Below are 22,680 nucleotides of genomic sequence, written 5' to 3' on the forward strand. Positions count from 1 at the left end.
GCGACCGACGCAGAGACTGACATGGACGTGTTCGGGGAGGATCTTGGGTTCGAGCACGGCGGCACTGAAATGGAGGCGGAGCAGATCAACGTTGACGAACGCGAGGAGGAAGACTCGGAGGTCTTCAGTTGGCGGCCAGCGACGGGGAGCGAACTGTATCCGGCATTCACTCCCGTGATGATGGAGCACCCAGCACCCACACCTGAAAGCGGGGAGGGGGGAAGGGGGGGCTTCGAGGGGGGGATGGATGTCAGGGGTTCAGGAGCAGAGACGCAGAGAAGGGAGGAGACAGAGAGCGAGGGGGAGGAATACGAAGGAAGGATGAGTGGGGATGACGACCCGAGATCACCGAGCCTGTCCAGTGAGTCCGAGGATTCCCAGAAGGGAGCGCCAGCGGTCAGAGCAAGGGGGGAAAGCAGGGGGACACCCCAGGAAGAAGGGTCCAGAGAGGGATCAGAGAGCAGCAGTTGGAGATCGGGACCCACGTGCCCAGCCGGGAGCAGCGGGGAGAAAGGGGACCAGACATCGGGTTCCGGAGGCTTTCAGCAGGAGGGAGGGCATGAGTCAGGAGTAGTCACGCCCACCTCGGGGAGCGACGAAACGATCAAGAGGAAGGTAGAGAGTTGGGCGCGCGCGCCAAGTTCAAATGCAGCGGAAGCTGGCGCAGCAAGCAGCCCGGAGAGTGAGCCAGGTCCCAAAGCCCGCCGCAAGGAGGCGGAAGGGTCAGGGGGGTCCGCGTCAGAAGAGAGTAGGAAAGAAGAGACCCCGGGGGGCAGAAGGACCCAGAGACGGAAGGAAAGGCGCAGGAGGTGGAGCAAGGCTAGGGTATTAAGCTGGTGTGCTAGAGGCGGAGACTCAGACAGGTCTTCGCCGGTCTGACATAGAAGACGTAGGGCTGCACATTGCAGTTTGGAAATGGAACCTGTAACCCAATAAAGACTCTTTTAACGTGAAAGCTGGCTAACGTGGTCCTATGTGAGCTGGGACTGGGTAGCAGCCCTGACAGTATGTAACCCGAGGTACCACTGTATTGTTGAGCTGGACCTAGACTGAGCTAAAGTCCTAGTTGATGTAGAAGATCCCATTAAAATCAAAGTGAAAAATAGAGTCATGACTAAGTACAATTAATATGACTGGGAACTAAATGCAACTAACCTAGTCTGGATCCAATCTGTAATTGCCATCACCATTATATGATGATGATAATGATCGTAGATACCATACAAAACTGAAAATAACATAGACCCTGCACACATGCTGACAATTAAGAGTATTTTGTTCTTTATGAAAACAGAGAGATTGGAACCAATAATTTTCTATTCTTAAACTAGTATTTTCTATCGTTAAGGTTGGATGAAAGTAAACCTATATCTCATTCCAAACCTGCATAGTTTTCACAATGTAGACCTGAATGATCAGGGTGAGAGTCAAACTAGATATTATTTTAATCATATGGTGAACAACCACACCAGGATATTTTTTTAATTTGTTTTTTAAAAAGTGTGCTCACTCTATCAGCACATATCCTAAAATATGAGGGGGGGTTAATGTAATATAATGCTAATTAATATAATACTAAGTGCACTGGCACTTTAGCATGCATTTATCCAACTGCAGATCCATTTAACTGGAGGTGGTAGGACAGGGGCCTGCCTCTCTCTACAAGTCACACCCGTCAGTGGTCCTGCTCTATGCCCTCCCTCAGTGTTGACATTTCTATTCCACCTTAAGGAACAGGCATGTAGCATGTCACATGTCTGTTTTCATTCCAGCACAGTATGCTGGGAACTTCCATTTGTGTATAGCTTTTGCTGTTCTCTCTGAGAGAGAGGCGACATGTTTCTTTGTTCTGATTTATGCTTAATAAATCTGTAGCTGTAGAATGACTTCACAAGCCTCACGCCTATTCTGTGTGTGCAGTACACTCTGCTAATAGCGTGCCCTGGCTTTTGAAGTCTGGGTCACTGATTTATGTCGGAACACGGGCCGATGGAAGGAGATGGCACAGCTGGGGCTTATCAGCTGGCCTCCCAACCCTCTTCATGTTGGCAACAAGTGCACTTCACCTGGCTTGAATGCGTTGTTGAACTGTGATCATGCTTCTTCTTTACCTGCAGTGGCAGATCTTGGGGTCTCAAATTTTAGTGGCACCCTGTACAACACCAAAATCTAGCACCCCTTCCTCCCACCTCTCGCCTTCCATTGAATGTGACAGTTCTGGAGCTTCAGTACTCCAGAAACTCCGCGCCAGGTGTGACTGCATTAGTTGTGCTCCCCCAGATCTACCTTTGTTACCTGGATGGTGAGATTTGTGTGCAGAAACATCTGACCTTTTCAACACTGGTATAGTATTGTGTTGCATTGTGGAGTTTTTAATTGAATAACTTTTTTAAGGTTGGATACTGCTTTGGGACTGATATGGAAGGTGGTATATAACAGTTTTAAAATATTAATAAATAATCACTCTTAATATGCACACTTTTATTTGGAAGTAAAACAAAAAACAAAAACCCTCCAACATTGTTAGCTGTATGTGCCTCCAACCAAGAAATTCAGAGCCTGAAATCCAGTCAATGAATTCAGAAGAAAAGCAATTTGCCTGTGTGACTGAATGGAAGATTTTGGAATTGTATTTGCAAAGCAAAGATTTTGCTTCTAAACCTAAGCAGCAGCATATTTGAGAGCTGGAAATGTTGGTGGATTCTGATGCATCAGTATTTAGATTGAAATCAGATTTAACATATTTGCAGGTGACAATCACTTCCAAGTTGATGAACTCAGTTGGCTGTGATAAAATAAGGATGTTGGGTTTAGTTCAGAACAGGTGTGTGGTTCTGTGTGTCTATCTGTGCTGCGTTCGTAGTATACAGAATCTTTTCTGCCCTTCTTCTCTGAATGCAAAGCACCCTTAAAAGGATTTTGGTTTATTATGAGATACAGTCCAGTCTTCTTTTCCTCTTCTAATCAGGAAACTAAATGATCTCACTTCAAAGGTGCTCTTTGAAGAATGCCTACTTGATTACTGAGCAAAGGGGGAGGGGGCTAATAAAATATTTACGCAGATAGGTCCGAGCCTAAGATTTGTATCTTCACACACACCCGAAGTTCAAGGTTATTAAGACTGAAAAAGGTTCGGTTTTGCACCTCCCTGTCTCTTCAGAAGTTCCTGTCACATATATCCATGCAGATTAAAAGCCCAATGACTTTATTACAATCTGTGATTCACGCATGCGCTTTAAACCTGGTTGGTCTGGTTGCCAGCTGCCAGTTTCTTGCCTTAAAACACAGGTAAAATGTAAGGAGTGCTGCAAAGACAGCCACTACTTCATTCACCTCTAGCTTTGGGCTCATATTTTGGCATAGTATGGTATATAAAAGTGGCAAGGAATCAAGTGTCCTGATGCATTGCCTTAGCCAGTATGGAGACATTTTCAGTGATAGGTTCTGATGGTCTCCACGTCTGCTTTTTCATTCCATTCTTCTCATTATCCATGATTTTCTATGTCTCCAATTTTTGCTACTAGTATGGCAAGAACATAAGAGGAGCCTGCTGGATCAGGCCGAGGGCCCATCTAGTGCAGCAAACCATTATCACAGTGGGCTGGACAAGGTAACTGTTAGATGGATTGGTAGCTGGTTGACTGAACAAACTCAGAGTGCTCACAAATGGTTCCTCATCAACCTGGAAACAAGTGACAAGTGGGGTGCCACAGGGTTCTGCATGGGCTTGTTGTTGTTCAACATCTTTACAAATGAGCTGGATAAAGGAATTGAGGGGGTGTTCATCAAATCTACAGATGACACCAAACTGGGAGTGTAGCTAACGCCACAGAAGACAGAAACAGGATTCAAGTTTACCTTAACAGATTTGAGAACTAACAAAATGAATTTCGATCGGGGCAAATGTAAGGTTCTACACTGAGGCAGGAATAACCTGCTGCACAAATATAAGGTGAGTGACATCTGACTTGCCAGTAGTACATGTGAAAAGGATCTAGGGATCTTAGTAGACCACAAGCAGGGACGAATGAAGGCTAACCAACACCCGAGGCGGGGCAAACTGCCGTTTGCTCACATGTTGCGCTGCTATGCATGCATAGCGTCACTACATAGGGCACATGTGCAGCGTTGCTACCTACAGCACATGCATGCGACACTGCGCATTTGTTGTACATAGTGGTTTGCCGCCGGCGCCGCTCGAACAACTGTACAGATGATGGTGGGATCCTCTGCAAACGGAGGATCCTCCACATGCGGCTGCAGTGGCGCAATGGCTGCTCACGACGCCGCACCTGGGGGTGGCGGGGCGAGCACCCCGTAGTGTGCCTTCTTGTCACACACACCCCAACATGGCACCTGGGGCATACCACCGCCCCCTTGCCTACTGACCACAGGCTTAATATGAGTCAACAGAGCGATGCGGCAACCCCAAAAAGCTGTGGTTTCCAGCAACTGGTATTCAAAAGTATTACTGCTACCAGTAGTGGAGGCACAAGTATAGTTTTCATGGCTAGTAGCCATGCAACTGAAGCAACCCACTGGCAAAGCTGTATAATTGTTCTCATTATTCTCTTGCTTATTCCATTCCTATTGAAAGCTTTCCCCTCACCCCTCTAAATAAAACTTGTGAAATGGGTAGTTGAGATCTTAGTCATATTGCTACAAAACTTAATGAGTGTTTCTCTTTCTGACATATTTTAAAAGAACCCAGATGTAGTAACTAACTGAATTGACCTTTGATAACTGCCACTCTTGTGTGCCTGTGAGCAGATTTCAACCAAAACAAAAAATTACAGGAAGCTGTTCTTGCTAAATCAAATTGGATGCTTATGTAGCACTTTGTATCTTCAAAGCGATTCGTGGACATTAGCATGCGTCACCCTAAAGGGCTTGGGAATTTGCTTAGATTGTTAGCCTTGTGGACAGAGGCAGCATCACACTGCTTCTTGTTATAGGTGTAAAGAGCAGTGATTAGCCTACAGTGTAGAGGAGAAGAGGAAAATTAGCCACTCACTTCTATTTACCAGTTCTGCCCCCTCTTTAAATCCCCTCTCCTCCTTCCTCACACTCCTCTCATTCACTTTAACTCAACAATGACTAATGAGGCCAATTTGATGCCAATTAGTTGCCATAGGAAAGGACTGCTAATTGTAGCAGTCAAGGTGTCAGCTCTAAAATGCTCAAGGTGTGTATGTGCATGTGATGGCCAGCATGCCCCCCTCCCTTTAATCTTCACCTGGGGGCTGATTAGTTTCTATGTATTTGTTGCAAAATGTTGTTAATTAGGAGCTAGGGACAAGGAAATTACAGCCCTCAAGGCTTAATTGGGAAGCTCCTGTGGAGGCTTTTATGACTATAAACTCCTTTTTTTAAGACGCAGGTTTAATGGTTTGCTCTTCGCCCTTATAGTTGAGGACTACAAAGTGCTAGAGTACTCATTTTCCACACTAAAGGAACAACAGATGTAGAACTTCAAAAAGATGGTGGATCACCAAAATTGAAGACGCATGAGAGAAATTGATTCACAAAAGTGCCCAAGTTTACTGAAGACTAGCACATTTTGGAAATCCAGCTTTCTTCTTAAGAGGCAATCAGGGGAAATGTGCATCTTGAGTCCTGGGCATTTCTGAATCAAACACATTTGAGCAGGGGTAACCAATGTGGTACTCTCAAGAGGTTGTTGAACTACAAACTCCATCAGCCCCATCCAACATGGCCAATGGCCAGGGATAATGTGAGGTGTTGTCCAACCACATCTAGAGGACACCATTTTAGCTACCACATCCCAAAGAAATATCCTAGCTAGAGTCATGAAGCATACTCTCTGGATTGCCTCTGGAGAAGAAAATTGTATTTCCGAAATGCTTTGGGATTGAGTAAGTACAGACACTTTTGAGAAGTGACTCCTCTCTCATTTCTTGACTGAATGGTGCCTTTCATATTTGCTTCCTAGATAACCAAAATCCCAACAAGTGGGGAAAATTGTGTGAAACCCCAGATTTTGGCTTTGCAAGGAGCTTGTTAGAGAAGTATGTACATCTTCTGCTGAGTCACAACTGAATCAAATGTGAAATGACTCACCTGAAAACCACTAGGTTGGAGCTTACAGAAGATAAAAACCTCCACCAAAAGCTCATCAATGAGCTGTATATACAACACAGTCCAAAACCAGAGAATTAGTTTATGTCCAAATATGATCCAGAGACAAAGTCTGGCAGCGGTCCAAAGTCAGTGTTTTTAGCTGTGATTCCTGCATTGCAGGGGTTGAACTAGATCAGGCATAGGGCAAACTTGGCCCTCCAGATGTTTTGGGACTACAACTCCCATCATCCCTAGCTAACAGGACCAGTGGTCAGGGATGATGGGAATTGTAGTCTCAAAACATCTGGAGGGCCGAGTTTACCTATGCCTGAACTAGATGATCTTTTGGGTCCCTTCCAACTCTACAATTTCATGATTCTGATATCACAGGGAGTTCAGACATGGTCCAACACAGCAAAGCAAAGAGACTAGAATGAAAAAATGAGATACCAGGTCAGGGCTAGGCATGACAGCTGGACAAATGCACAAATGAGTATTCTCTGGATACCACAGCTATAAAATGATGACTATCTATATCTATCAATCTGTTTAAATTTCTACACCACCCTTCATCTGAGGATCACAAGACAGTTTACAATATAACATTGTAAAAGAAAAAATTAGTTTAGCACAAAGAAAAAAGTAGGACCACAGAATATGCATGTTTGAATCATCCTGTTCATTACACAAACCAAATACTTGGGTAGTTTTGAGGAGGAGGGTCATCCTTGCCTCTCCTTTCCTTATCTTCATCTCTCCCCCCCCCACCCCCGCCCCCACCTGTGTACAAGATGGTTGACGTCATGAAGACACAAGGGAAATGAAAGAGCAATGGACTTGGATGGGTGTTTGGGTCAGAATGAGGAGACAAGTAGCTTGAGGGAAGCAGAGAGGAGGAATTATCGGAACCAGAAAAATAAGACTAGGAACTTGTATATGAAAACAGAAAGGAGCCAGCAAAGGCACTCACTCACAAACTAGTGCAGTTGTAGTAAACAAGGAAGTATCAAGAGAGCCACTCAGAAGTTACTGCCTTTGTCTAAAAATGATATTTGTCTTCCAGCAGCTGTTTTGCCTGTATGTGTTTTTGAAGATATTCCCTCCCCCCGCATTTGTTACAAGTGCAGTTGGCACTTAAGAGACATGCTAATGTTTTGTGGAAACAAATCACTTGCTTTCATCTTGAGTGCAACCCTGATTGCACTGGGGGATTTTGGTATGTTTTCATGTCTCATTCTTTTTATCATTTACATCAATGTGACTTGTTCCTGTCATGAAAACTAGAGCTTGAAATTCACCAGGGTTAGATATGATGTAGTGGGAAAAGACTGTCTGCCAGCTTCTGTAGAGCCCTGTCAGTGGCCTACCTTATAGCAATGCTATGCACAGTTCCATGCTCATGAATAGCCTGTGGTCCAGCTGTCTCACCATGGGTGTAGCCAGGATTTATCTTGGGAGACAGCAGAACCTCAGTTAGTTAAGTATTTTTATTGGTTTCCTTAATGGGGGCAGCTCCCCCACCCACCTACCCATGCCCATGTGTCCCACCAGAGGAACATAACTATTGGACCCTTTCCCCAATGGAGCATGAAACACTGGGACCAGAGACTGTGAATTAATGCAGTCCTTTTAGGGAGATGAAGTTTTCTTTAGCACATTGTATGCAAGTACTGGGACAATACTGCCAAAATTATGATTCTACACAAAGGCATTTCTTCTATATAATGGCACATTGTTCTTAGGTTGTGCTGAAAGTGGCATAGATCCACAAGTCACATCAGAAAGCCCAGTTGAATTTGGCAAAATGTACAGTGGTACCTCGGGTTAAGTACTTAATTTGTTCCGGAGGTCCGTACTTAACCTGAAACTGTTCTTAACCTGAAGCACAACTTTAGCTAATGGGGCCTCCTGCTGCTGCCGCGCCGCCAAAGCATGATTTCTGTTCTCATCCTGAAGCAAAGTTCTTAACATGAAGCACTATTTCTGGGTTAGCAGAGTCTGTAACCTGAAGCGTATGTAACCCGAGGTACCACTGTATTCTGGATGTTCAAGATTGGCTTCTTTGGCGGTCCAGACTCTCCCCAAGCCACACCGCTCATCTTGACCTGGCTGGGGTTTTTCCTTGCACTGTGATAAGGCCTCTTTTTTTGCCTGGATGGAGGGTGGAGAAATGTGGGAAGAATATAGCCTCCTGTACAAAAATATTTGTTGCTCTGCTCACTTTAGCCTCTAGCCCCAAACACCATGTGGCCCTGAAAGGTTGTCCATGAGGGAATGTCACCCTCAGGCTGAAAAAGGATTCCCAACCTTGACTTAGAGGTAGATTCCACTAGTTCCAATGTATGCTCCCCCTTCATTAAGGAAGCATGTATAAAGTTAGAGTTCACAGACATCTACCCCTAATGTACAACTTAAATATATTACATATGCTCCAGCTGTCTTAGCCACTAGGGACAATACTTATTTAATAATAATAATAATAATAATAATAATAATAATAATAATAATAATAATATATTATTCCATCTAATTGGGTGGCTATATATATTAAATTTCCATACCACCCTTCATCCAAAGATTGCAGGGTGGTTTACAATATAAAAACAAAAATACATACCGCAATGACAAAACAAAAAGAATAATCTGACCATACAGTTTAAAAGGCTTGCTAAATAAAATAAAAGTATTTTTTTTAAAAAAATGAAAGAGTACAAAACAACTTCCCCCATTATTTATTTGATTCCATTCACAAATCGCTCTCCCTAAAATATCTCAAATGAATTTCACAGTAATCACGGAGCACCTAGAGTAGTTCAGGTTTGCTTTAAAAGCTTTACAAATATTTCAAGCTGCTGCTAAGGTCCACAACAACTCTATTAGCGCAGGAGAGCCAAAATTGTCCTTAATGCAGCCAAGACTTCCCAATTTAAAATTGTCCTTTAAAAATTGCATACAAAGCAGGTGGGGAAGAGAGAGAAGCTAGTACAATGCTGCAAATTAAGACGATGCTGCTTTTAACACCTATGATTTCTGACACAGTGGGGGGAAACCCATTAGAGAGGAAGGCTTCAAATGATTTTGGTTTGTTTTAACTAGTGGATGACTCTGAATGTTGACCGTGTAAGATCCAGTCTTGCTTTAGAGGCTGAGTGTATTCTGGGACTGTAATGTTCATCATAGCCCTCCCAAGCAATCAAGGCAGGCTTCCCAAGGGAGTTTGCCAATAGTAAGTGTCAGGGGTTCAGAAGCAGAGAAGCAGAGAAGGGTGGAAACAGAGAGCGAGGGGGAGGAAGCCGAAGGGAGAATGAGTGATGATGACGACCCGAGATCTCCAAGCCTAAGCAGTGAGTCAGAGGACTCCCAAAAGGGAGCCCCAGTGAGCAGAGCAAGGGGGGGATCCGGGGGGACACCCCAGGAGGAAGGGAACAGAGGAGATTCAGAGAGCAGCAGCTGGAAGTCGGGACCCACGCTCAAGACTGAGAGCAGCAGGGAGGAAGGCAGCCAGGCATCGGGTTCCGGAGGCCGTCAGCAGGAGGGAGGGCACGAGTCAGGGGTGGTCACGCCCTCCTCAGAGAGCGAGGCAACGGTCAAGAGGAAAGTAGAGAGTTGGGCGCGCGCGCCAAGTTCAAATGCAGCGGAAGCTGGAGCAGTAAGCAGCCCGGAGAGTGAGCCAGGTCCCAAAGCCCGCCGAAAGGAAGCGGAAGGATCAGGGGGGTCAGCGTCAGAGGAGAGTAGAAGGGAGGAGTCCCAGGGGGGCAGAAGGACCCAGAGACGTAGGGAGAGGCGAAGGAGGTGGAGCAAGGCTAGGGTATTAAGCTGGTGTGCAAGAGGCGGGGACTCAGATGGGTCTTCGCCGACCTAGGGCAGAAGGTGTAGAGCTGCACGCTGCAGTTCGGAAATGAAACCTGTAACTCAATAAAGACTCTTTTAAAGTGGACGCTGTGTGGCGTGGTCCTATGTGAGCTGGGACCTGGTAGCAGCTCTGACAGTAAGACCCATCTCATCAAAGCTTCAGAAACCTGAAACCTCGCAGCGGGAGCAGAAGCCGCTAGGGGAGGAAGAGGGGTGTCTGTAAGCAAGCTCACAAAGGTTAGCAAGATGACGGAAGAACAGAGGATCTCCGCGCTGCAAGAGGCAGTGACCCAGTTGTCCTCAGAGGTATTGGCTTCCAAGAAACGGGAGGAGGAGACTACAGCCGCCTACAGAGACCTACACGCCAGGTTTGAAATGCTTGTTAAGCAAGGGCAACTGGGACCCAGACCGGAGGGCGTGGGATTGGCACGGAGAGCAGGAGGGCTTGTGGCTCATTTCGATGGGACTTTGCAACAGTACCCTAATTTTAGAGCAGACGTAATGTGCGCACTGCAACTGCTGGCAAAAGACTTTAGAGATGAGGAAGAGAAGGTGGGGTTCATATTGTCCCATTTGCATGGGGATGCCAAAGCCTGGCTGCGCAATTTGTGGAGGGATAAAGATCCGGCGCTTCAGAATGCAGATGCCTTTATCAAAGCGATGGATGCGTGTTTTTTGTCTACTATCGATGTGGATCTTGCCAGACGGGAGATTCATGGACTAAAACAAGGGAGGGCGAGCGTCCGGCAGTATCACGCCCGATTTTTTGCGCTGGTCAGTGCTTTAGAATGGGATCGGGATTCGCCCCCTGTCAGAGACCTCTTCTGGGAGGGTCTAAGTTCTGCGGTTAAGGATGAAATTGCAAGGGGGGAGAGGCCCCGAAGCACGCAGGAGGTGGTCCAAAGGGCGCTGACTGTGGGGGTGAGGCTGGAAGAACGTCCATGGTGCAGAGATGAAGGACGTGGAGGGCGCGAAGCAGCGAGAAGTTTCTCTTTCGTTCCGAGGGAAGCAGCGCGTGCGCAATCCACACCTCCGCCAGGAGGGGGAGGGGAACCGATGGAGGTTGGAGGTGCAAGGGCTCAGTCAGCAGCCAGAGCCCTAGCACCAGCAGCAGTGAAAGCGAAGCCTCCTAGAGGGAACAGGAAGTGTTACATCTGCGAGGATCCAGGCCATTTGGCGAAGGAGTGTCCCCGGAGGCTCCACAAGCACACTGCAGCCTCAGCAATGGTGACTGCAGCAACGCAGCAAGGAGAACCACAGCAGGGAAACGACGATGTCTGGCTGGAGACGGAGGCACTGGGGCCCAGCCAGACGCATCTGTGAAGCAGTCCCCAGCGATATTGCAACCCACGGATCCCCTCCCACCCAAACCAGTAGTGCAGCTCACAGCATCTCTCCAGCTACCCGACGGCGTCACTATCGAAGTGCCGCTTTCTGTGGATTCTGGAAGCAACGCAGACTTTATAGCGCAGAGCTTTGTGGAGCAGCACGCTATACAGCTATTGCCTGCCACTCTGCCCCTGCAAGTCGTCACAGTGGATGGCAGAGAGTTGCTAGGGGGGCAGGTGGTGAAGCAGACGCCACCGATGGTGATGCGCCTTGGCAACCACAGGGAAGTCATCGGTTTTAATGTCACCCAACTGTCGGACACGCCCATTGTGTTGGGCATGAGTTGGCTGGACAGGCACAGTCCGACACTGGCTTGGTACCAGAGACAACTGATCTTCGGCTCCTCTTATTGCGCAGAACACTGCATCCTGCCCCGACGGGAGGGAGAGGAGGAGGAATCACAACTGCAGTTGGGAACGTTGCAAGCGGTCCCCCACAAATACGCGAGCTTTTTGGAGGTCTTCTGCGAGAAGGAGGCGGACAAGCTACCCCCTCACCGGCCATATGACTGCAAGATTGACCTCCTACCGGGGGCGACGCTGCCGAAGGGGCGGCTATACTCCATGTCTGAAGATGAAATGCAGGAACTCAAACAGTTCATCGAGCATAATCTGGAGCGTGGCTTCATCAGAGAGTCCAAGGCAGTGGGGGGCAGTCCCGTTTTCTTCGTGAAAAAGAAAGACACGCCCCAAAAAAGACTCGTTGTGGACTACCGCCTTTTGAACCAGATGACCAAACCGTCTGATTACCCCATGCCCAGGATTGACGACCTCCTCGCGACGGTGCGCAAGGGACGCGTGTTCACCAAGTTGGACCTGCGAGGGGCGTACAATCTCATCCGCATGCGGGAGGGCGATGAGTGGAAGACGGCCATGTTCACACCGCTGGGCACCTACGAATACAGAGTTATGCCCTTTGGATTACAAAATGGCTCTCACTGTTTTCAAGCTTTTATGCATCACGTGTTGGAGGGACTCCTCTACAAGACATGCGTCTGCTTCCTGGATGACATCCTGATTTTCTCTGACTCGCAGCAAGCTCACGACCGAGACGTGAGGGAGGTGCTCAGCAGGTTGCAACAACATAGACTGTACGCCAAGCTGGAGAAGTGCCAGTTCGACACGACGGAGGTGGATTTCCTGGGATACAAGTTGTCGGACAAGGGGATAGCCATGGACAGCACCAAGGTTCGTGCGGTATTGGATTGGAAGAGCCCGCGCAACCGGAAGGAGGTCCAGCGGTTTGTCGGCTTCGCCAACTTCTATCGCAAGTTTATCAAGGGGTTCGCGATGCAGACGGCAGCAATTACGGACACGCTCAGCTCCAAAAAAAAGAAATTCATCTGGACGGAGCAGGCGGAACAGTCCTTTCAAGCGCTCAAGCATCTCTTCGCATCGGAGAAGCAACTGCTGCATATCGACCCCAGTAAACCGTTGAGGGTAGAGACAGACGCGTCAGACAGAGCCGTGGGAGCTGTCCTGCTGCAGCGAGACCCGCAGGGGGTGTGGCGGCCGGGAGCGTTCTACTCCAGAAAGCTCAGCAAGTCGGAGCAGAACTACACCATCTGGGACAGGGAGTTGCTGGCCATTCATGCAGCTTTCAAGGCGTGGAGGCACTTCCTAATCGGCGCCAAGCACACGGTGCAGGTCTGCACGGACCACAAGAATCTGGAGCACTGGCGCACGGCTCAGTTCCTGAACCAGAGGCAGATACGTTGGGCGGAGTTCTTTGCTGACTTCAATTTCCGAATAGAGTACGTCCCAGGCGACACCAACATCATGGCGGATGCACTGTCCCGAAAACCGCAATACCTAGAAGAGGTGACGCCAGCGGCGGCCATGCACATCTTCGCACCGACGGCGTGGGCGTGTGCCTCAGCTACAGTAGACCTGGATGCGGTGCGACGTGCATTGCGGGACGACTCATTCGCGCAAGACAAGATGGCGGAACTGCTCAGAGGCACGGCTACCACGGACGAGTTCCAGGTGCGGGACGGCTTGCTCCTACGCAAAGGGGCTGTCTATGTACCAGGAGACGACCTTCGCGCCAAGGTACTGCAACAGTTGCACGACGCACCCACGGCCGGTCACTTTGGCACAGAGAAAACGATGGAATTAGTCGCGAGAGACTTCTGGTGGCCCAGGCTGAGAGGAGAGGTCGCGGACTACGTCGCGAGGTGCGACACCTGCCAGAGGGCCAAGCCGGTACACAGACCACCGGCGGGACTGTTAGAACCGCTGCAAACACCGTTTGAACCGTGGGAGAGGGTGGCCCTGGACTTTGTGACGGATTTACCCAGCTCGAGAGGCAAGACAGCTGTGCTAGTGGTGGTGGACTTGTTCACCAAGATGGCACATTTCATTCCGTGTGCGAAGGTGGCCACGGCGGAACAAACCGCCAAACTGTTCATAGATCACGTGTTCAAAGTGCATGGCCTGCCACGGTCTATCCTGTCCGACCGCGGACGCCAGTTCATCTCGTCTTTCTGGCAGAAGCTGATGGGTTTTCTAAATGTCAAGGTCAATCTGGCATCAGCAAGACACCCGCAGACCAACGGGCAAGCAGAGAGGGTCAATGCCATCATGCAGCAGTACCTGAGATGCTATGCCAATCAACAGCCTGCGACGTGGGTGGATTACCTGCCGCTAGCCGAGTTCGCTTACAACAACACGAAGCACGTGTCCACAGGAGTGACGCCGTTCTTTGCCAACAATGGGAGGAATCCCAGAACCTTCCCGGGACTGGAGAGAGTGGGGGAAGGAGAACCACAGACGGCGGACGCGTTCGCGTCAGAGCTGCAGGCGGTCCACGATCAACTCAGACGGCAGCTGGAGCTAGCTAAGCACGCCTACAAGGTGCAAGCTGACAAGCACAGGCGGGTTGGCGAAGTGATCCAAGTGGGAGACTGGGTCTGGTTGGCAGCCCACGCAGTGCCGACCAGGTCACTTGCCAAGAAGAAGTTGGGGCACAAGCAGATCGGTCCGTACCAAGTCGAAGCGCAGATCAACCCGGTAGCCTTCCGACTGGCGCTGCCGGAGGGTTCCAGAATGCATCCGGTGTTCCACAGGTCGGTGCTCACTCCCTACAAGGCACCTCACAGGTTCCAGGAGCCAGGGACGGCGCCAAGTCCGCTCCGGGAACGGACGGAGACGCGGGAGGTGAAGCACCAGGACCACATCAACGAGGTCACGGAGATTTTGGACTCCAGATGGGGGGAAGAGGGAGTCGAATACCTCTTAGCCAGAGAGGGCACCCGGGCCAGCGCCAATACCTGGGTACCAGACTACGCTTTGGAGGAACCCCTGCTCAAGGACGAGTTTCATGCCCTTTTCCCACACAAACCCATGCCAGCGAGCTTCTTCGACGACTGGTTGTTCACACCCACACTTTCTTCCAGCACGTTCCATGGATTCGACTCAGAAGGGGAACCCGCACGGAGCACCCGTTCCCCAGAAGGTTCACCGGCAGGTTCGGCATCAGGCAACTCGTATTGGTGGGACGATCGACCAGAGGAGCAATGGCGCAGGAAGTGGCTGGAGATGCCAGGTCGAGCGACCGACGCAGAGACTGACATGGACGTGTTCGGGGAGGACCTCGGGTTCGAGCACGGCGGTACAGAGATGGAAGAGCAACAAGTCAACGTCGACGACCGCGAGGGGGGAGACTCGGAGGTCTTCAGTTGGCGGCCACCCACGGGGAGCGACCTGTATCCAGCATTCCCTCCCATGATGATGGAGCACCCAGCACCCACACCTGACAGCGGGGAGGGGGGAAGGGGGGGCTTCGAGGGGGGGATGGATGTCAGGGGTTCAGAAGCAGAGAAGCAGAGAAGGGTGGAAACAGAGAGCGAGGGGGAGGAAGCCGAAGGGAGAATGAGTGATGATGACGACCCGAGATCTCCAAGCCTAAGCAGTGAGTCAGAGGACTCCCAAAAGGGAGCCCCAGTGAGCAGAGCAAGGGGGGGATCCGGGGGGACACCCCAGGAGGAAGGGAACAGAGGAGATTCAGAGAGCAGCAGCTGGAAGTCGGGACCCACGCTCAAGACTGAGAGCAGCAGGGAGGAAGGCAGCCAGGCATCGGGTTCCGGAGGCCGTCAGCAGGAGGGAGGGCACGAGTCAGGGGTGGTCACGCCCTCCTCAGAGAGCGAGGCAACGGTCAAGAGGAAAGTAGAGAGTTGGGCGCGCGCGCCAAGTTCAAATGCAGCGGAAGCTGGAGCAGTAAGCAGCCCGGAGAGTGAGCCAGGTCCCAAAGCCCGCCGAAAGGAAGCGGAAGGATCAGGGGGGTCAGCGTCAGAGGAGAGTAGAAGGGAGGAGTCCCAGGGGGGCAGAAGGACCCAGAGACGTAGGGAGAGGCGAAGGAGGTGGAGCAAGGCTAGGGTATTAAGCTGGTGTGCAAGAGGCGGGGACTCAGATGGGTCTTCGCCGACCTAGGGCAGAAGGTGTAGAGCTGCACGCTGCAGTTCGGAAATGAAACCTGTAACTCAATAAAGACTCTTTTAAAGTGGACGCTGTGTGGCGTGGTCCTATGTGAGCTGGGACCTGGTAGCAGCTCTGACAGTAAGGTTGCCACATGGACAGATTTGTACATTCAGGAGGCATTGGGAAGCAATCAGCCTAAAATATCAGAAATTTGAATTAAAAAAAAGATGAAGAAACTGAACTATGAGGTTGTCTGTACCTCTCTGGGGCTTGCTGAAGCATTTCTTTCATCAGGGGCCCCCAATCATTTGGAGACACATTTAGAAAACCAAGAGTTGTTTTGGGCAACACAAAACACACACATTTCCAAGAACTAAAAGTGGTAATGCTCAAAAGCAGACATCTCCGAACAAATGAAACACAGCCAAAACAAGAAACCAACATGTCACAAAAAACAAGCAACCCCCTCCTGAAATCCCAAAAATTCCCATATAAAATTGGGAAGGGGCCTTGAAAGACACCCAGGAGAATGCCTGATGGTGTTGTGGTGCCCACAGATGCCGGGGGAGGGGCAGCTCCAGTGCTACATAGATGGTGCTGAAAATCACTTGCCAGGGCAAACTAAGGAAGCCGCCTAGGGTGGCAGAATGTTACAGTCCCTAGACCAGGCTCCCATTGCTGTGTCACAGAATTACAGTTTTTTGATTGTTAACTCATTAATTATTTGATAGAGTTTAGATGGAATAATTTATATTCGTTTTATGTAACAATCAAATTTTCAAATGATGTTAAAGGTCTTGTAGCATGCACTTTAACTTCAGAGTTTGATGAGTATAAAACATCAAACAAAATTACAATCTGCGTTCCAACTTTTCTCATTTGTTCAGCTGATATAGGTGAACCGTTTTCAAATGAATCAGTTAGTCTGTAAGGACCTTTCTCTCTCCATTTCTGAATAGCACATTCTTTTCAATCAGTTTTGCCAATCAATCATAGAGTTCAGTCGGTAGAGCATGAGACTCTTAATCTCAGGGACATGGGTTCGAACCCCATGTCAGGCAAAAGATTCCTTCATTACAGGGGGTTGGACTAAGTTACTCTCATGGTCCCTTCCAATTCTATGATTCAATGATTTTCCTGTCATATAAAAAGTGGGTGCAGTACAAAAGGCATCCACAGTGAGTTTGAAGGAGCTAATTTAGGTGCCCACATCTTCCATACTTTCAGATCTACCTAAGCAAATGGCTTTACTATAGAATAAAAAATGTTTTTAATATATGTTTAAAATGGTAATCTTGGTACTCTGTATCAGGGGTGGCCAACTCCTGAGAGACTGTGATCTACTTTTAGAATTAAAATCTGGCAATGATCTACCCCCAACTTTTTTGGGGTTCAGGTCAAAGTTGTTGAGGAGGAAAGCCCCATTTTTATACAAATACTTTCTTGGGAGTGAAGTTCCATTTCGGGGAGGGGGTTAAAGGCAAGGGTCAAAGGGGAAAAGTCACTCACAATAATATTGCTTTGAAGGAAAACAGCAAAAAATGATAGCAAACTTTGTACACTGGGGTAGAAGACCCAGATTACAATTAGCTGTGATCTATCAACAGTCTCAAGGTGTGTGTGTGTGTCTTGCTGTACCTTATTTACAAAGTTATCATGCTGTGGCATGATAACTTTGTAAATGAGGTACAGCTATCATCTTTTGCTACTTAAAAAAAATAATTCTATGTCAGAATACAAATGGGTATAGTCTGAAACAAAACTTTAAAAAAAAATGGTAGAACTATCATTTTCACCTAGGACACTGTTCCCATCCATGATAATGTCTGCCTAGACCAGTTTTTGAAATCGTTCTTAATATTTCTTATTAATGGCAGAAAATTAGCTTTATAACGTTTTTCCCAGGTTTTTGTTATATCAATTCCAAGATATTTAATATATTGTGGGCAGATCATAAAGTCTAGCTTCTTTCTTAATTCATCTTGTAAATCAGTTCAGACACAACAATTCTGGTTTAGTTTTATTAATTGTCAATCTGGTCACTCTGCCAAATGCTTCAGTTTTCTCCAGGCAGTGAAACAGGGAGGGCTGCCCTGCCACTTGCAAATGACAGGTCTTCAACAAAGCCTTGCATTCTGAAACCAGCTCCCAATAGGACTATGTTTTGTTGGTATCTATGCAGTTGGAATAAACCATATAGAAGCTGACTTTCAAAAAGTAGGTTGACTACAGAATATATGCAATACAGTGGTACCTTGGTTTACAAACTTAATCTGTTCCGGAAGTCCGTTCTCAAACCAAAACCGTTCTTAATCTGAGGCACACTTTTCCTAATGAGGCCTCCCGCCACTGGTGCCCTTCCACCATTCAGATTACCTTCTTAGACTGAGGTAAAGTACTCAAATCAAGACACTATTTCCAGTTTTGCGGAGTTTGTAAACCAAATCGTTCTTAAACCAGACTGTTCTTAAACTGAGATACCACTGTATATGAAGAAATGACTCTCAGTGGCTCTCCTGATTTGATTAGGAGATAACCAACCCTTCCCCCAGACTTTCGAAACAGTGTGATGCAAAAGAACTGGCTGATTTGTGTTTCTGATCACAGTATGTGAAATTCAGCCCACACAATCACTCTTTCTGTTGGCTCTCACAGCCTTTTGTTGCTAGTTTCAGCGGCACGCTAAGCTATAATGGACAGAATTCCCATGTACTTCAAGCCTTACAAACCTATGTTGCCTTGGCCTAGTTCTCCAAGCTGCCCATTTCCTTCCATGCAGTCCTAATTTTCAGCTTTCTCCTCATACCTTCTTTTCTTCAGCTTCGTATCAACTCCTGTTGTTTCCCCAGGCCCTTCCTTTTTAGATCTGCTTGAGTTGCTTAAGAACATAATAGGAGCCTGATGGATCAGGTCAATGGCCCATATAGTCCAGCATCCTGTTGTCACATTAGGTGAGCTTGCAAGCTAAACCAACACTCTGCCCATCTGCAATTTCCAGCACCTGCTATTCAGAGACATAATGCCTCCTACAGTTGAGGTAGAACATAGCCATAGTGGCTGTTAGCTGTCAATAGCCTTGTTCTCCTTGAATTTGTCTGAACTTCTTTTAAAGCCATCCAAGTTGGCGACCATCACTTTAGCCACCCTATCTCTTTATTGACTTGAGGGGAAAATTGGCCGCCCCTGCTCGAGGTGGAAACAGCAGCTGAAAGGCTTCCAGTCAGCAAACCAAATGGACAAGAGCACGATTTTCACCTAAGAAGCCACCGCTTAAGGTGACTCAGCCTTGTGGTTATTTTAGCCTCCTTCGTGAATCAAAGCTATTTGATTCCCTCTGTGCTCCTGAGTTCCTGCTTGGTGCTCTGGAAGCTGACTCATGGCTCTAGCAAAATCAAAAGAGCCAAGCAAATATTGTATACATTTTCTTTACTCAGCTGTACTTCCACAGCTAAATATAGCCCTGGCATGACACACTGCATTGGTTTGCACTCAGTTCACATTTCCAGGATTATTTACAGAATCACAAGGACTCTTTGAAGTGAAAGCACAGATTCCGAAGCAAAAATATGCATCGTAGGGGGAATTTCACAGCAAATTCAGCTTCCTGCCATGCCGAAGAAGACACTGCAACCTTACCTTCAAATGGAAACTGTATGCTATACAAAGAGATTAGTAAATCCCCTGAGTAAATGCTTTCTCACATTCAAGGGTACAGGCACTTTTACTTCAGACTTGTTGGGGAGCGCTATGACAGTATATGTTAAAACTGCAGACCCATAGACTTAGAACATGGGTTGAGCTTGGCAGAAGTGAAGGAGTGGGGAAGGTGATTTGGAGGGGTGAATCTGCCTGTCAGAGTGCTGGATCCTGTCCCTGCCTCCTGCTATAAGCCCTTTAGGGAATAGACACAACTCAGTGGTAGAGTGCCTGCTTTACATGCAGATGTTCCCCAGTCCAATCCCCAACATCTCCAAACAGGACTGGGAATGTCTCCTATCTCAAATCCCAAAGAGCTACAGCTTCCTATGCTTCCCCCACCTGACTACAGTGAAGTAAGCTAAAGTGGCTGGCCCAGATGGGCTGCTGCGGAAAAACTGCAGATCTCAGAACCACTGGCAGTCATCTTTGAGAATTCCTGGAGAACAGGCGAAGTCCCGGCAGACTGGAGGAGGGCAAATGTTGTCCCTATTTTCAAAAAGGGGAAAAGAGAGGACCCAAATAATTACCGCCCAGTCAGTCTGACATCAATACCAGGGAAGATTCTGGAACAGATCATTAAGCAAACAGTCTGTGAGCACCTAGAAAGGAATGCTGTGATCACCAATAGTCAGCATGGATTTCTGAAAAATAAGTCATGTCAGACTAACCTGATCTCGTTTTTTGACAGAATTACAAGCCTGGTAGATGAAGGGAACGCAGTGGATGTAGCCTACCTTGATTTCAGCAAGGCATTTGACAAGGTGCCCCATGATATTCTTGTAAAGAAGCTGGTAAAATGCGGTCTTGACTATGCTACCACTCAGTGGATTTGTAACTGGCTGACTGCCCGAACCCAAAGGGTGCTCATCAATGGTTCCTCTTCATCCTGGAGAAGAGTGACTAGTGGGGTGCCACAGGGTTCTGTCTTGGGCCCGGTCTTATTCAACATCTTTATCAACGACTTGGATGATGGACTCAAGGGCATCCTGATCAAATTTGCAGATGACACCAAACTGGGAGGGGTGGCTAACACCCCAGAGGACAGGATCACACTTCAAAACGACCTTGACAGATTAGAGAACTGGGCCAAAACAAACAAGATGAATTTTAACAGGGAGAAATGTAAAGTGTTGCACTTGGGCAAAAAAAATGAGAGGCACAAATACAAGATGGGTGACACCTGGCTTGAGAGCAGTACATGTGAAAAGGATCTAGGAGTCTTGGTTGACCACAAACTTGACATGAGCCAACAGTGTGACGCGGCAGCTAAAAAAGCCAATGCAATTCTGGGCTGCATCAATAGGAGTATAGCATCTAGATCAAGGGAAGTAATAGTGCCACTGTATTCTGCTCTGGTCAGACCACACCTGGAGTACTGTGTCCAGTTCTGGGCACCACAATTCAAGAAGGACACTGACAAACTGGAACGTGTCCAGAGGAGGGCAACCAAAATGGTCAAAGGCCTGGAAACGATGCCTTATGAGGAACGGCTAAGGGAGCTGGGCATGTTTAGCCTGGAGAAGAGGAGGTTAAGGGGTGATATGATAGCCATGTTCAAATATATAAAAGGATGTCACATAGAGGAGGGAGAAAGGTTGTTTTCTGCTGCTCCAGAGAAGCGGACACGGAGCAATGGATCCAAACTACAAGAAAGAAGATTCCACCTAAACATTCGGAAGAACTTCCTGACAGTAAGAGCTGTTCGACAGTGGAATTTGCTGCCAAGGAGTGTGGTGGAGTCTCCTACTTTGGAGGTCTTTAAGCAGAGGCTTGACAACCATATGTCAGGAGTGCTCTGATGGTGTTTCCTGCTTGGCAGGGGGTTGGACTCGATGGCCCTTGTGGTCTCTTCCAACTCTATGATTCTATGATTCTATGATTCTATGATTCTATATTATGAGTCCAGTTTCTCCTGTGCAGTGTATATCCACTTGAGGCAGAGCATTCCTCTCCTTTGCAGATATTTTGTGCTACCTAGGTTTGAAATATGGGCTGCTGCCATAACTTGCAATTTGGCCCTAAGGCTGCACTCCTATGCAGATGCATTAGAAAGCAAACTCCACTGAACACAGTCTTGGTTTATCATTAATGAATACATTAAGTTTTGTTGAAGTATTTCCTGAAGACATCAGTGTCCAAAGCTAAAAAGTGTCAGTTACCTACTCTCTGCCTCTTCCTGTCCCTACTCTGTGGTATTCTGATCACCTGTGTAATGAGTTTTAGTAAATAATTAAAAAAAGCAGTGGGGTTACTCCTGAGTACGGAGAGTTGGGTTGCACAACAGCAATGTATATCAGTGAGAGTAGCACCTGAATATTTGCCTTTAATATGTTATTTTTATTTGACTCTTAGAATGAGGGGATTAGGAAGGGCACACAGTAACCCAACTATAGGGTAGAGCTGCTCTGAAGTTGAAAAGCTGAGCCAAAACCAACCAACCTTTTTGTTTCTGTAGTTCCACCAAAGATCTCCAACATCTCATCAGATGTCACTGTGAATGAAGGCAGTAACGTGACCCTGGTGTGTATGGCAAATGGGCGCCCTGAACCTGTTATCACTTGGAGACACCTCACCCCTACAGGTAGGTAGCCTTGGTCTATATCTATGTGCTTCTTATTGTTTCCTGTTTTGCACACTAGCAGAGGAAGTTTCAGTGTAAAAACAGCCAGGAAAAGGTAAGCTCATTGGATCAACAAAGTGTTGATGGGTGTGTTTTTTCTACATCAGACTGTGCCAGTCAACACTAGGACATTCTGCTTGCTGCTAGCAGCTGTTTTCATCTAATAGATGTGGTCTTTGTCATTGCAAATACAATATAGCAATAAGGGAACCTATCACTAGCTGCAGACAAAGTGAAAAGGCCTTGCCCTTCTAATAATGAGTTCAAAGTGAGCCTTTCAAAATCACAAAATTGGCTTCTAGTATGGTGCCAATAGTCATTTCTTACCTGCAGTCTTAAGTCTCTCTATAGACTATTTTTGCAGATAGGTCATAGAAGAAAACAGGTTGGCTCCCCCCACCCCCACCCCCCGTTTTGTGTTACAAAAGAAGAGATGCTAGTAGGAATTCAATGAGTGAGAAACCAGCCAGGCCCATTGACCATTTAATTGTTCCTTTGATACTTTAATGTTGGTTGTCTTGGAAAGGGCACTGTCATTAGCTTGACCCACAGGGCAATCAGAATAGGGAGGTTGCTTTCTGATTATTTATCCTTTTAGCATTTATCTTAGACAGAAAAAGA

General features: G+C 47.5%; 1 protein-coding gene across 1 annotated transcript in view; it reads left to right on the forward strand.

Moving 5' to 3' along the window:
- LSAMP (limbic system associated membrane protein) overlaps positions 1-22,680 on the forward strand; it is a gene marked incomplete at its 5' end in the record, with an annotated part of 349,538 nt that overhangs the window by 170,625 nt on the left and 156,233 nt on the right. Inside the window, one exon of the mRNA XM_082221195.1 lies at positions 21,895-22,020. Coding sequence (XP_082077321.1) covers positions 21,895-22,020 — 126 coding nt within the window. The remainder of the gene's footprint in view (positions 1-21,894; positions 22,021-22,680) is intronic.

This window comes from Podarcis vaucheri (assembly GCF_965113315.1).
Source record: "Podarcis vaucheri genome assembly, chromosome: 4".
Taxonomy (NCBI): domain Eukaryota; kingdom Metazoa; phylum Chordata; class Lepidosauria; order Squamata; family Lacertidae; genus Podarcis; species Podarcis vaucheri.